Here is a 15,721-nt window from a genome sequence, read left to right as displayed (position 1 = left end):
TAGAATCATAGGCTGGATATGGTGGTGCATGACTTAAATCCCAGCATTTGGGAAGCAGAAAGGTAAGTGGATCTCTGTAAGTTCAAGGGTTATATAGAGACCCTGGTCTCAGAAAATCAAAACTTTGTTGTTGTTGTTGTTGTTGTTGTTGTTGTTGTTGTTGTTGTAACAGTAGTGGTAGTGTTAATAATAGTAGTAGTTAATACTTTATTAAGACAGCTTTAAGTTAATTCAACATATTTTATTATCTAACAAAATATATTATTTAGCTACATTTTTAAATAAACAATTCTCTTGAAGACTACATGGGATGGGTATTCTGACCCTATCTGGAAGACCAGACACTGTCAGAAACACAAAACTCTCTTATCAATGTCAGTAAAAAAAAACAAAGACCCAGGAAATGTCAGGTAAGTATAACACATAAATCTACTTACTTTAGACAAGTTCTATTAATAGCACAACCCCTGGCATACTTCAGGTAAGTAAAAATCTTGTGAATCACTAAGTAAATGATACATCCAGAAGTACCTAATTCTGATATTAGAATCCAAAGAAAGACTGGTGACAGATAATCAGCTATTACTCATAACTTACACCTTGATGTACTAGCAAAACAAAGCAAAAACATCTCTACCATAATCAAAATAGATTACCAACAGTCTGTATTACCACACAGAAAAAGTAATCTCACTTTTTTAGGTATGATAAACTTGAAAGTATGGCCACAAAACCCTGACACTTTCATTTAAAAGGTAAACTCTAACTTTCCTCCCCTTAAGAACAGAAGGGAAAGCCAGATGTGGTGGCTCCCAGCCTCAGGAGGCAGAGGCAGGTGGATCACTGTGAGTTCAAGGCCAGCCTGGTCTACAAAGTGAGTCCAGGACAGCCAAGGCTAGACAGAGAAACCCTGTCTGGAAAAACAAACAAACAAAAGAATAGACGGGACGCATTTCCAGTGAGTAGAATGTGGTAGAAATTAGAGGATGTGACATAAAAGGCTAAGTCATAAAAGACACTGCAACCATGATGTCATTAGTAACACGCAAGCTGCCTACAACTAAGGTCTCCCTAGCACTTAATCTGACAGCAGATGCTCTAGCCCCACTTACACCTCCGCATAATTATAACATGAGCAATACCTTGGCAAAACCCTTATGATAAACCCAACACAGAGTTCTAAAATTCCAATCCCACTATGATACTGTCTCTTTAATTAGTTAATTACTATTTTTGGAGTTTGTTGTTAAAATAATGAAATAAAAGGCATCTTACTTTAAAGGTCTCTTCCAGCTATAAGATTCAATATTACTGCCAAGCATGGTGACACACGCCTGCAATCCCAGCACTCAGGAGGCAGAGGCAGGCAGATCACTGTGAGTTGGAGGCCAGCCTGGTCTACAAAGCCCAGGACAGGCAAGGTTTAAAAAAAAAAAAAAGATGTGCATTACCATTATACAAAAATTATAGGGCTAGAGAGATGGCTGAGGTTAAGGACACTGACTGGCCCTCCAGAGGTCCTGAGTTCAATTCCCAGCAACCACATGGTGGATCACAACCATCTATAACAAGATCTGGTGCCCTCTTTTGATATGCAGGCATACATGTGGGCAGAATAATGTAGAAATAATAATAAATAAATCTAATAATAGTAATAATGATGATGGGCTTGGGGGTTTTTTGCTGTTGTTGTTGAGGTTTTTTTTTTTTTGTTTTTGAGATAAGGTCTCACTATGTGGCTCTAGAACTCACTGTGTAGACCAGGTTGGCTTCAAACTCAGAGATACTCTCGCCTTTGACACCCAAATGTTAGGATTAGAGGTATGCGCCACAACACCCAGAACAACCCCCTTCTTTTTTTTGGTGTGTGTGTGTGTGTGTTTATATGTGCACCTTCCTATGAAGGCCACAACAGTGCATCAAATCCTCTGGATCTATAGTTATAGGCAGCTGTGAGCTACCAAACAAGGATGTTAGGAATTGAAGATGAATCCTCTTAATCAATGAACTATCTCTGCAGCCCCAAACCCCAGCCCATATTACAATCTCTAATGAGAAAAAACAAATACAATGTCTTTAATCCCAGCATCCAGAGACAGGTAGATCTCTGAGTTGAGGGCAGAGTGATTCCAAGTGAGCCAGGACTACAAAGTGATACACCATACCCTCAATATAAAACAAACAAACAAAATAGCCTGCCTACCTCATATCTCTTGCCCCTCCCCCCCTTTTTTTTTCTTTCCAATACTTGGAACCAAATCCAGGAATTCACACATACTAGAAAAAGCCCTCTTAACTGCTGGGCCCATCTTTACATTGACAAGGTCTCCCTTTTAAGTTCAGGCTAGCCAGGATGCTCTTGCCGTTGATTCCAAAATTTGAAGACTACAGGCATGTACCACCACACTAGACTCAGTTTCTTCCTATAATGCTAACACATAATTTCCTTAAAGTGAGAAGTTACAGAGTTAGGCATTTTTCTTAGTAAAGCTAGAATCTGAGTTCTTAAAGTATCTTGGCTAAGACTTAAAAATAGGAAAGACGGCCAGGCGGTGGTGGCTCACACCTTTAATCCCAGCACTTGGGAGGCAGAGGCAGGTGGATCTCCATGAGTTCGAGGCCCTCTCTGGACTACAGATTTAGTTTCAGGACAGCCAGAGCGGTTATACAAAGAAACCCTGCCTCAAAAAACCAAAGGAAAAAAAAAAACACCAAAAAATAAAATAAAATAAAATAAAAAAGGAAAGACAATTCACTTTTAACATTAGTTGTCAGATATTGGGAATTGGAGCTTGAAAGATGTCTCAGTGGTTAAAAACACTGGTTGCTTTTCCAGAGGACCCAAGGTGGGTCACAACTGTCTCTAACTCCAGTTCTAGAGGAACTAACAACCTCTTCTGTCCTCTGCAGGCACTACATGCATGTGAAACAAAGAGATACATGTGGACAAAACAAAACAGAAAAAGAAAAATGAAACAGGAATCAAGATGGGTGGTAGTGCATGCCTTTAATCCTACAATCAGGAAAGCAGAGGCAGCTGGAGCTGTGGATTCCAGAGCAGCCAGCCAGAGCTACACAGAGACACCCTGTGCCAAAACCAACAACAAAAGAAAAACCTCTGGAAAAGCTCATGTCCCAGGCAAAGATGAAGCAGAAGACAGAAAAAGAGGATTCAATGAAAGACATCAAGTAACCTCCCCTACCCAGCATCTAATCAGAGCCAAAGAATGAGGATACGTATCTCTTCAAAAATATCAGTCCAAACGACAGCCAGGCACAGTGGCACACCCCTGTAATCCCAGCACTTGGGGACACAGAGGCATCTCTGTGACTTCTAGGCCAGCCTGGTCTACAAAGTGAATCCAGGACAGCCAGAGCTACAGAGAAGCCCTGTCAAACAAATGGGTCCAAAAGACATTTCCTTGATAAGGAAGCCTACTCTGAGGCCAGCCTGGTATGCAAAGTAAGTTCTATGCCAGCCAAACTACACAGTGAAAAACCCTGTCTCAAACAAACAAAGCAAACAAAAAAGTCTGCTCACCATTTTATACCTATCATACAGTACAGACTTCCATTTTAAGCGCCCCACCCACAGCTAGCCAACTCACTTTATTGTGCCATTTTCTTAACCAAGAAGTACAGCCAAGAGTAAGTCTTTGTAAGAGAAAAGGAACAAAATAAGCAAAACATTAAAAACTTTTATCATGCCGGGCGTGGTGGCGCACGCCTTTAATTCCAGCACTCGGGAGGCAGAGGCAGGTGGATCGCTGTGAGTTCGAGGCCAGCCTGGTCTATAAAGTGAGTCCAGAGCAGCCAAGGCTACACAGAGAGACCCTGTCTCAAAAAACCAAAAAAAAAAAAAAAAAAAAACTTTTATCACTAAACATGACAGAAACAGTAAAAAGATTCGGCCTAGCTTGGGGGTACAGACCTTTCATCCCTGAATCGAAGGTAGACCTGGTCTACATAGCAACACTCTCTCAAAAGAGAAACAACTCGGTTTGTTTTATGGTAGAACTCAGGGCTGCCTGGCATAGTCTGGGCCCTCCACATCAATCATTCATCAATAGAATGCCTGTCGGCCTGGCGTCTCTGGAATGCGGGGTCTCCACTGCAGCTGAGGCAGCACCTTCACCAATGGCCTCTCCTCAGGGATTCCCACTATACCATGGTGCCAAAGCCTCAGTTTCTCTCCATGACTCCTTCAACCCTGGGGTGTCCTCTGCAACTGAGGCCATACTTTAACCAATGACCTTTTCTGGCCTTTCACAACACCAAGCATCCGGTGCTAACCATGATTCCGTTAAAAAGAAGCTTCCATGGGCCTGCACTCAGGAGGCAGGAACAGGAGGAACTCTCTGAGTTCCAGACCAGCCAGGTCTACATAGCAAATTCCAGGACTGCCAGGGCTACAACCCTCTATAATATGATCTGATGCCTTCTTCTGGCCTGCAGGTGAACACGCAGACAGAGCATTGTATACATAATAATAAATACATAAATAAATCATTTTTAATCTTAATTTTATTAATTTATTCAGATTACAACTCAATTCTTATCCCATCAGTTGTATCCTCCCATTCCTCCCTCTCTCCCGCTTTCACCAAGGGGGACCTCCTCCCCCACTATATGGTCATAGGCTATCAAGTCTCATCTTGGTTAGTGCAATAGTTTGAGCAGACCCCCGCTGGGCCCCGATCTACCCATCGCGATGGTCTTCTTGTAGGTTTCTAGGACCCTCTGAGTTCTTCTATTTCCCATCTCCTATATTTCTCTTACCTAGAGTCTCAGTAGAATGTCCTCCCATCTATCCCAATCTTTCATGGGACATGCCTTTTGGGCTAGTGCCCAATTATAAGTGAGTATATACCATGTGAGTCTTTCTGCTTCTGGGTTAACTTACTCATTATGATCATTTCTAGTTCCACCCATTTGTCCACTAGTCAAAAGTAACTGGAGAAGATTGTATTTGGCTTACACTGGCTGGTCCACATTACATCACTGAGAGAAGCTAATAAAAGTCGACCATGACAAGAATCTAAAGGCAGAAGCTAAACAGATACATGAAGAATGCTGCTTACCAGCTTGCCCGTTAGGGCTTGCTCCTGCTTCAGGACCCCTGGGGTAGCACTGCGTAGCCTGGGCTGGACCCTCCCACATCAATTATTAATCAAGAAATGCTCCAAGATCTGAGGGAAGCAATTTCTGAGTTAAGGTTACCCCTTCCCAGAAGACCACAGACTGTTTCAAGTGGACAAAAATCAAATTAAAGTAAAAAAAATACTAACTAGGGCTAGAGAGACAGCTCAGAGGTTAAGGACACTGACTGCTCCTCCAGAGGTCCTGAGTTCAATTCCCAGCACCACATGGTGGCTCACAACCATCTATAATGTGATCTGACTCCTTCTGGCCTTCAGGTGTACATGCAGGCAGAGCACTGTATACATAATAAATAAATCTTTTTTTAAAAATTACCTAGCACAGTCACATGATAGAAAAAAATTAACTCTTCGATATAACACTTAGAGCAATATGAGGTTACGGAAAGAATGAATGTTACAAAAACCTAAATAGGGATTATAAAAGTGAGCCCTGTGAAGCTGGGCATGGTTTAAATGTATGAGCCTCTGGGCTCCACCCTAACCACCATTTAAAATTTTTTAAAAACACTTTAATTATACATAGACTATTTGTATGCCTTTTAAATACACACAACATGTATCACTTAAAAACTCAATTAAAATTTTAGCAGCTTTAGTGAAACTAAAGCAATCTCCCAGAGAGGAAGACAAAAAATGATATTGGGGAGAAAAAGGAAAGTACATAACCAATCAAGACTAGTAATAGATCTACAAGTCAGATGGAAGTAAGGAAATAATGAAATAAAAATTCAAGGATTTTCTGTATTTTTATTTCTACTTATTGGAAGATTTAAACTTATGTTAAAGAACTAATCAAAGATAAAAGGCTTTAAAAACAAAACGAAACTATGTCAATGTGTAAAATATGCAAAAATGAAATTACTAATCAGAAGAGGGAATACATCTGAAGTCTATTTAAACACTAGTTCTAGCAAAGCATAATTGGGAATTTAGGGGTTTTTTTTGTTGTTGTTTTGTTTTGTGCTTGAATTAAAGGCATGTGCCACCACTTCCGGCCCAAGAGTTTTTTATAAAAGGTCATATGCTAATCTAATCAACCACAGCTTTTAGAGGTTATTTTATTTTATTTATTTTATTTTATTTTATTTTATTTTATTATTTGTTTATCGAGACAGGTTTTCTCTGTGTTAGCCTTGGCTGTCCTGGAGTTGCTCTGTAGACCAGGCAGGCTTTGTATGTTCAGCGAGTGCTGAGTTTAAAAGGCATGCACCATCACACCTGGCTCTTTTAGAGGTTCTTAAATATAACTAGGGTATCAGCTACTAAGACTTAATTATAGAGTAATTTTCTGCTGGAAGTAATATTCTCCCTCTCATAAGCCCCTTTCTAGTTTCTTGGCATCTTCTCTATCTCTCACATGTATATGTATATACAAAAAGCTGTGAGACTCAGATGAGATATATTGTTTGCCTTTACGAATCTGGGTCAGCTCAACTTAATAAAATATTTCCAAGTTCAATACACTTCCCTAGAAATAGTGCAACTATTCTTCTTAACAAATGAATTAAATTCCAGTGTGTGTATATGTTGTACACTTCCATTATCCAATCTTCTAGGTTTATTGTACTTCCCTGCTATTATGAAAACAGTAATAAACATAGATAAATATCTGTAATAGCATATAGTCTTTTGGATAAATGTCCAGGAATGGTATAAATTAATCATATGAAAGTTCTGGTTGGTAGGCCTGGTAGCAAACACCTTTAATCCAGCACTTGAGAGACAGGTGTATCTCTGTGAATTCCAGGCCAGCCTGGACTAGAAGTCAAGTTCCAGAATAGCGAGGCTACACAGAAAAATGTTGTTTGGGTATAGGGTGTGGGGAGAGAGTTCTATTTGTAGTTTACTGAGAAACAACCACTCTGGTTTTCATAATGGCTGTTCCAATTTATATTTCCACCAACATTTAAACCCTCTCCAGCTTTTGTTGTCAGTTGTGTTCTTTATGATGCTAATTTTTCAGAATGGACAGGCTTGCTGGGAGGTGGTGGTGCACGCCTTTAATCCCAGCACTTGGGAGGTAGAGGCAGGCGGGTCTCTGTATTTTTGAGGCCAGCCTGGACTACAAAGTGAGTGCAGGACAGTCAGGGCCATTACAGAGACACCCTGTCTCAAAAAAAAAAAAGAAAGAAAAGAAAAAAGAAAAAGAAAAAGAAAGAAAGAAAGAAACACACACACACACACACACAATGGACAAGCTTATCCAAATATATATCACTTACGGCCTGGAAAGATGGCTCAGTGGTTAAGAGTACTGACTGCTCTTTCAAAGGTCCTGAGCTCAATTCCCAGCAACCACATGGTGGCTAATGGCCATCTATAATGAGATCTGGTGCCCTCTTCTGGCATGCATGCACACATGTGATAAGAATATTGTACAAATAATTCATAAATCTATTTTTTTAATCTTTAAAAAAATACACCACCTACAATTTTTGAAATACAGGAGAAAAATACCCTAAAGCTTTCAAGCAGGGAATTAAGGGAAAACTAAGGAATAGGAACTGCTAAAACTGCTGGGTGCCATGACATACACTCTATAGAAGGCTGAGGTAGGAAATCCCAAGTTTTAGCCCAAGTTTTAGGGTTTCTCTGTGTAGCCCTGGCTCTCCTGGACTCACTTTGTAGACCAGGCTGGCCTTCAACTCACAGCGATCCACCTGCCTCTGCCTCCCAAGTGCTGGCATTACAGGTGAGCACACCACACCTGGCTACACATAGTTATTTCTAAAGGAGGAAAAAAGCCAATACTTCAGAAGAGCAACACTGGATTCCTGGAATACAATGAAGCACTGTTTATACAATTCGGGGGGGGGGGGGGGGGCTTTCTACCCAGAATCCTGTTTTCAACAAAAGTAGATAGAACAAAAGTACACACGAAGATTAAACACTTTAGCCATGCCAAGTCTAAAACTCATGTTACCATGTAACATTTTTCAGAAAAGGTCCTAATGAAACAATAAAGCAATAAGCACAAAAAAATACAATTCTGGAAAACATGGGCAGGAAAATAGTAAAAGCTTAGGGATGAAATTTGAGGGGAACCTAACTTAAGAGCAAACAATACAAACTGAAACTCAAGATTAAAGTCTGACAAGACTGGGGGAAAAACTAAAAATAACAGATCATCACTAAAAAGGTTTTTAGAGTTTAGGAAGAAACTGTGACTCATATGTAGAAAATTACTCAAATGAAAAACAAGTCAGTAGAGACCCAGGAAACAAAGAATGCATCAGATATGAATTGATCCACTTAACAATTTGGCAAGGCCTGGAGAGATGGCTCAGCAGTTAAGGGCGCTGACGGCTCTTCCAGAGGACCTGAGGCAAATCCCAGCACCAACATGGCAGCAAGATATTTGTAACTCCAAGATCTGACACTCACAAAGACAGCCAGGCAGGCAAAACGGCAAAGTACATAAAATAAGGCTAAACAATGTATTTACAAGAAAAACTGTTTTGGCACAACTATGAACAGCATTTTTACTTTTACAAGTATGCTAAGAATTGACAGCAACTACATTGAAAGGATGTGGTAAAAAGTAAAATGCTATGTGTCATAAAAGGAAGGGTACAATTATACCTAAAACTGACAGGTGAAGCAACAGCTACATAATGAAACAATTTCAGAAGTCAGAATATTAAACCATTAGCTGAAAATAGAAACAGGGTTAAGAAGGACAATTTTTTAAAAAACTGTATGCTTTCTCTTTCGGTTGCATTTTGGGGCAGGGAGAGACAGTCTCACTGTGTAGACTTGGTTGGCCTAAAACACGCTCCACTGACCTACCTCTGCTGATGTAAATGTGCCCCGTACCTGCATCTTTTAAAACTTGTATGGATTTTTTATATTTATTATTCTGCATCATGTATATCTTTCCTAACATTCTATATCTTTTATTTCCAGCTTGATTATGATCTTATTACCCAAGTAAAATGATATGCTTCTCGTCTGAATTTAAATTTACATATTAAAGCCCATGTCATGAGGGCTGGTGAGATGTCTTAGTGGCTAAAAGCACTTGCTATGCAAGATTAACAACCTGAGTTCAATACCTGGAACCCACAGAAAGGGGGGGGGAAAAGCTACAAACTTGTACAGTCTTACACACACAGGTTATACACACATGCTAATAAGCTTTTTGTTTTGTTTTGTTTTTTGTTTTTCAAGACAGGGTTTCTCTGTGTGTCCTTGGCTGTCCTGTACTCACTTTGTAGTCCAGGCTGGCCTCGAACTCACAGCAATCCGCCTGCCTCTGCCTCCCAAGTGCTGGGATTAAAGGCGTGCGCCACCACTGCCCGGCCCGCTAATAAACTTTTAAAATGCAATGATAGTATAAAACATGAAGCTTCAATAAATTTTAGTAGTAAATTAATTCTCATGAAGGCCCATAAGACAAGTAAAATTTCTTAGAATTTTATTTGACAACACATACCTGTACCATCCTTTTCCCTACCCTGCTCTTGTTGAAAGCACTAAAGAACTATTCAAGAAGCTGGAGAGATGGCTGGCTCTGTGGGGACCAACACTGGCTGCTCTTCCAGAGGGGCCCAGGTTCAGCTCCCAGAATCCACACAGAGGCCCCCAACCTTCAGTAACTCCAGTTCTAAGGGATCCAAAGCTCTCTTCTCACTTCCTAGAGCACAGTCATACTTATGGTACAAAATACATGCAGGCAGCCAAAACATTCATACATGTAAATAAATAAATGTAAAAAAAAAAAAAATTAAAGAACTCTTACAACTCAGTATTCAACATCTGAATAGAAAAATAATCCTTTCTTACAAGCTGCCTACTCACAGCAGAACAAAACCTGTTGAATGTGGTGAGTGCCACAGCAGCCGCCAGGGGTTGGCTAGCTCACCCCACAGCAGGTGCTCAAACTTGAGACCCTCAGCAGTACTAAAAAGAACTGGTTACACGGTAAACCTTTGCTGAGGGCTTCCAGTTCTCCACCTAATTACTCACAGGGAAACCTGGTTCTGTCTCATCAATGATGTTCATTTGATTTATTTGGGTTTCTTTTCTTTCTTTCTTTCTTTCTTTCTTTTTTTGGTTCTCTGAGACAGGGTTTCTCTGTGTAGCCTTGGCTGTCCTGGACTTGCTGTGTAGACCAGGCTGGCCTCAAACTCACAGTGATCCACCTGCCTCTGCCACCTGAGTGCTAGGATTAAAAGCGTGCGCCCCCAGGCTTGGCAATGATTTAATTTTAAATGTGATCATTGATAGTTTCCCCAGATAGTTTATTGAAAACTTAACTCTAATTGTTCTGGAATTCTTATTATACGGAAGATTATCAGACACTTTAATACTGGCCATGTGTGGGCATAATAAGACTCAGGAGGATCTCTGTGAGCTGAAGGGCAGCCTGGTCAAAATAGTGAGCTCCAGGACAGCTAGGGTTAGAGAAACCTGTCTTAGGGAAGGGGACAGGGGAAGGGACAAGGAAAAAGAAAAATGTTAAAGGAACAGTAAGACACTGCCAAGTCTGTAAATTAGCTTCATCAGCTTAGTGTTTCATGTTTTCACTGCACATATTTTGTTTACTAAGAGAAGGTCTGACTACACAGCCAAGAAGAGCTAGGAACTTGGGAGCCTCCCGCCCTGTCTTCCACGGCTGGGATTACAGACATGAACCAAGTTGACTCCATCTCAAGCTTTCGCCTTGGATCTCAAACACTGTTTTATATGAGTTAAATTCTGGGGGGGAAATTACTTTAAACAATAGCATCAATATCATTTTCCTTTCTTTTGGATTTTTGAGACAGAGTTTCTCTGTGCAGCCTTGGCTGTCCTAGAACTCACCTCTGTAGACCAGGCCGGCCTAGAAATCACAGTACCAGGATTAAAGGAGTACACGACCACCAACCTTTTTCTTTTCTTTTCTTTTTTAAAGGCAGGGTCTCACCATGTAGCTATGGCTGGCCAGGTTTGTTTGGAATTCACAAAGACCTGCCTGTCTGTGTCTCCTATGAGCTAGGATTAAAGTATGTTCTACCACATCCAACTCAACAAATTCTTTTTATTTTGTGTGTGTGAGAATGCATGTAAGTGCACCACACCTGTGCAGAAGCCTTCACAGATCAGAATATTGGATTCTCTAGAACTGGAGTTAGAGAGAGCTATGAGCTCTCATGTGGGTGCAGAGAACCAAGCAGGAGTCCTCTGCAAGAACAGTAAATTCTTTTAACCACTGAGCCATCTCCCTAGTAAACCGAACACATTATTTCTATTTTTTTCTTGTTGAGACAGTCTTTCTACATAACCCTGGCTGTCCTGGAACTTACTACATAGCCACTGCTGCTGACTCTTCTCTGAGTGCTGGGGTTAAAAGTGTGGGCCACCACACCCAGCAACCACATTATTTCTTAAATGAACATTGTCAATACATTACAAAAGCAAATCCTGACCACTGATAACATTACATTGATTTGATCATCTTTCTGTAAATTTTATCTAGTGATAGGAATCAAATCCAGAGTTCTCACAAATGCTAAACACACACAATTATGTCCATCCCATTCTACTGATAATGTGAAAGCTATAAACACTTCCCTCCAAGAAAGATAACCCATTTATGGGCTTCAACCTAATCTTTCTTCTAGAGTAACTGTTAATAGCTATGTACCTCCTAGGAGAAGCACACTCTTAAACTTAGGCAACAGTATTTGTTGAAATATAAGAAAATAACACAAGCCTGAAGCGGTGGCGCACGCCTATAATCCTAGCACTCGGGAGGCAGAGGCCTTCCTCTGTGAGTTCTAGGCCAGCCTGGTCTACAAAGTGAGTCCAGGACAGCTAGGGCTATCACACAGAGAAACCCTGTCTCAAAAACAAACAAACAGGGGCTGGAGAGATGGCTCAGAGGTTAAGAGCACTGGCTGCTCTTCCAAAGGTCCTGAGTTCAATTCCCAGCAGCCACATGGTGGCTCACAGCCATCTATATTGAGATCTGCTACCCTCTTCTGACATGCAGGCATATATGAAGGTGAAGCACTGTATATTTAAATGAATAAATATTAAAAAAAAATAATAAAATGAAATAGAAACAAAAAAATCATACTTAATTCACCTGTAAACAGAATTATATAAGGTTCAGCTTATATACCCACACTTCAATTTATATTTTCTTTCCAAAACAAAGCTTAGCAGGGTTGTTTGTTTGTTTTTTGAGACAGGGTTTCTCTATGTAACAACCTGAGCTGTCTTGGACTCCCTCTGTAGACCAGGCTGGCCGCAAACTCACAGCAATCCGCCTGCCTCTGCCTCCCAGGTGCTGGGTTAAAGGCGTGCGCCCCCTCCCCTGGCCCCAGCAGTTTTAACTAAGCGAATGTTCACTAAGTTAGGTGTGTCACAACTAGAAATGTAGGTCAACACTGGTGCTTGTCTACCACACGAGAGGCCTCGAGTTCAACACACACAAAAGCACAAACAATTTCTTCTCAAAAAGGTTGCTGAAGAGATGTCTCAGCAATAAGAGCATGGCTGCTCCTCAAGAGAACCCCAGACCCCACACGGTAGCTAACAGCCAACCATGAGTAACTTCAGCCACAGTGAGTCAAACACCTTCTTCTGTTCGGTACAGATGCTGCAAACTCATGTTGCACAGTCACACATGCAGTTTTTGGAGACAGGGTCTCTCTGTGTAGCCTTGGCTGTCCTGGAGTCGCTTTGTAGACCAGGCTGGCCTCGATCTCACAGGGATCCGCCTGCCTCTGCCTCTGAGTGCTAGCATTAAAGATTTGCCACCACTGCCCAGCCTATAATTAATTCTTAAATAGAATGCTAAGTTAGTATTTTGTGTTTTGTTTTTCATTAAGCTACAGCATCACTGTAATTCATGAAGAAGTGAAGACTTATAGAGGAGAAAAGAATTTGTCTGCATGATCAAGGTCATGGATGATGAAGCATAACTTTAATCCATGTCTATCTGGTTCCAATGCCAGCCTCAAACTATTTCAGGAAGTAATTGATCAAGCAGAGGTTCTCATCAATTTAAGGACAAATTCTGGTATTCTGATAAAGCCTATTAATTATTGCCTACAACTGTACATATCAAGATCTCCTTTATAATTTCACTGCATTTTTTCATTTTTTATTATTTCTTTATAATTTCATTCATAGACTCTACATTAAAAAACACTAATAGAGGGATTATAAATATTTAACTAGTATAACATTAAAACTCAAAATCAGAGATATGGCTGCAGCTCCACTAGTAATGACAAGTAAAGTAGTAAGAATTGTGCTGACTCTACAACTCTCACTTTGCTCAGGCACACCTAGTACATCCTGAAGTCACAAGCACTGAGTTTTTCCTAGTACATTATGCTGCCATCTAGCTGTAGCTACAATAATTTAAAAACTATGATTCATGTAACTTTTCTCAGTACATCACTTAAGTTATTAAAGTTAATTTTAATTAACTGTTTTTGGGTTTTTTTGTTTTTGTTTTTGATTTTGGGTAGCCTTGGCTGTCCTAGACTTGCTTTGTAGTCAAGGCTGGCCTCGACTCACAGCAATCTGTCTGCCTCTGCCTCCCCAGTACTGGGACCCCAGGCTTAAATTAGCATTTTAATATATGAAACATATTTTCGTCTAGTCTACTCATAATGGCAGCAATAGTAACTCAGTCCAAAGCAATCCACAGGGCTGATTTTTAGAAGAGATGTCAACATCAAGATTGTAGTAAACTTTTTCTTTAATTTTTTTAAAGATTTATCTATTTATTTTATGTAGGTGAGTGCTCTGTCTTCAGGCACACAAGAAGAGGGATTCAGATTCCATTACAGATGGTTGTGAGCCAGCATGTGATTGCTGCGAATTGAACTTAAGACCTCTGGAAGAGGAGCCAGTGCTCCTAGCTGCTAAGCCATCTCTCTAGCCCATATGCAAGTTTTCAGTACTTCTAACTTTTCCTAAAATCAAGAGAAAAATACTGTAGAAGAGATGAGATTCAGCTGGTCTGTAGTGACACATGCCTTTAATCCCAGCACTTGGGAGGCAGAGGCAGGCGGATATGAGTTCAATCGTCGTCTGTAGAGTTTTCAGTTCTACAACAGCCGAAACTACGCAGAAAAACCGTGTCTCAAAATACCAAAAACAAACAAAAAAACAAAACAACAACAACAAAAATTTTTGCTAAGCTGGGTGTGGTGGCACATGCCTTTAATCCGAGCTCGGGGAAGCAGAGGCAGGCTATGAGTTCAAGGCCCACTCTGGTCTACAAAGTGATTCCAGGATAGCCAGGACAACACAAAGAAACTGTCTCCCAGATAGGGGTTTAAGGAGGTTTGTGGGATGAAGGAGAGAAAGAATAGCTGAAATTTGAAACTAAAAATTTTTCTCTGTGTAGCCAGTCTCTAAATGAAAAAGAGACAAGTAACAAATGGCTTCAAAATATGTTACTATGGGCTGGAGAGATGGCTCAGAGGTTAAGAGCACCACCTGCTCTTTTAGAGGTGCCCGCTTCTGCAGATAAATCACTCATATACAATAAATAAACCTTTTTCTAAAATGTTACCACAATAAAGATATTTTTAAGAGAGTAAGTTTGCTATAAGCTTTTGGCTATTCCATAAAAATTCTCTCATCTTGTGAGCGGCTGGTAGACAAAAGCAGACAGAGTCTGAGGCTAGGTTGGTCTACAGAATGAGTTCCAGGACTGCCAGGGCTGCACAGATAAACCCTGTCCAGGAAAAAAAAAAAAAAAAAAAAAAAAAGCAAAATAATCTCTTAATTCTCAACTACTTCTCAAAATTTTAGTCACTGATTCCTAAAGAATGAGGGAAAGGTAAAAGGAAAAAAAAATCAATTGTTGTGACACACACCTTTAATCCCAGCACTCAGGAGACAGAGGCAGGTGGGTCTCTGGGAGTTCAAGGCCAGCCTATTCTACAAAGTGAGTCAACGACAACCAAGGCTACACAGAGAAGCCTGAGGGGGGGGGGGGGACGACGACACACAATGTCATGGGCTGGAGAGATGACTCAGGCTAAAAGCACTGTCTGCTCTTCCAGAGGTCCTGAATTCAATTCCCAGCAACCACATGGTGGCTCACAACCATCTATAATAAGATGTGGTATCTTCTTCTGGCGTGAAGGTGTAATGCAGGCAGAACACTGTATACGTAATCACTAAATAAATACATAAAATGCATGATCAAGCCCATGATTAAGAAAAAGGGGACGTGACTAATATTGATACACTTATTATTTAATACAAAAAACATGTAATACAACATCCTGAAAGAAAATCTAATGATAGATAATTGCAATTTATACAATCTACCAAGTTAATCTTCAATATATCTACAACTGCATACCTCTGAGTCCAGGAATTGATATAAGCAAATATTTTGAGAGTATGTTCCTTTCTGAGCTGCAGTCCATCACCACCTTCTATATCTGATACTGAAATAGAAGGATAAAAGTATGAATAAATATTAAGGCCAATACTTCAAGAATAAAGCTTAGATACACAAATGCCACAAATGCAAACATCAATTCTTTTACTTTAAGTACTAACATAAAATCTGTGATTACTGACTGTATTCGTTT

General features: G+C 40.3%; 1 protein-coding gene across 7 annotated transcripts in view; it reads right to left on the bottom strand.

The window, feature by feature from the left end:
• The window catches only part of USP34 (ubiquitin specific peptidase 34), a 176,598-nt gene that overhangs the window by 143,778 nt on the left and 17,099 nt on the right, over nucleotides 1-15,721 (bottom strand). For all 7 annotated transcript variants that reach the window (XM_084798362.1, XM_084798363.1, XM_084798360.1 and 4 more), the window contains exon 2: nucleotides 15,487-15,574. In XM_084798362.1, coding sequence (XP_084654488.1) covers nucleotides 15,487-15,574 — 88 coding nt within the window. The remainder of the gene's footprint in view (nucleotides 1-15,486; nucleotides 15,575-15,721) is intronic.

This window comes from Acomys minous (genome assembly GCF_964271855.1).
Source record: "Acomys minous genome assembly, chromosome: 10".
In the NCBI taxonomy this organism is placed as follows: Eukaryota; Metazoa; Chordata; class Mammalia; order Rodentia; family Muridae; genus Acomys; species Acomys minous.
Note: the sequence above shows the minus strand (reverse complement) of the source record. Positions and strands in the feature narration are given on the sequence as shown.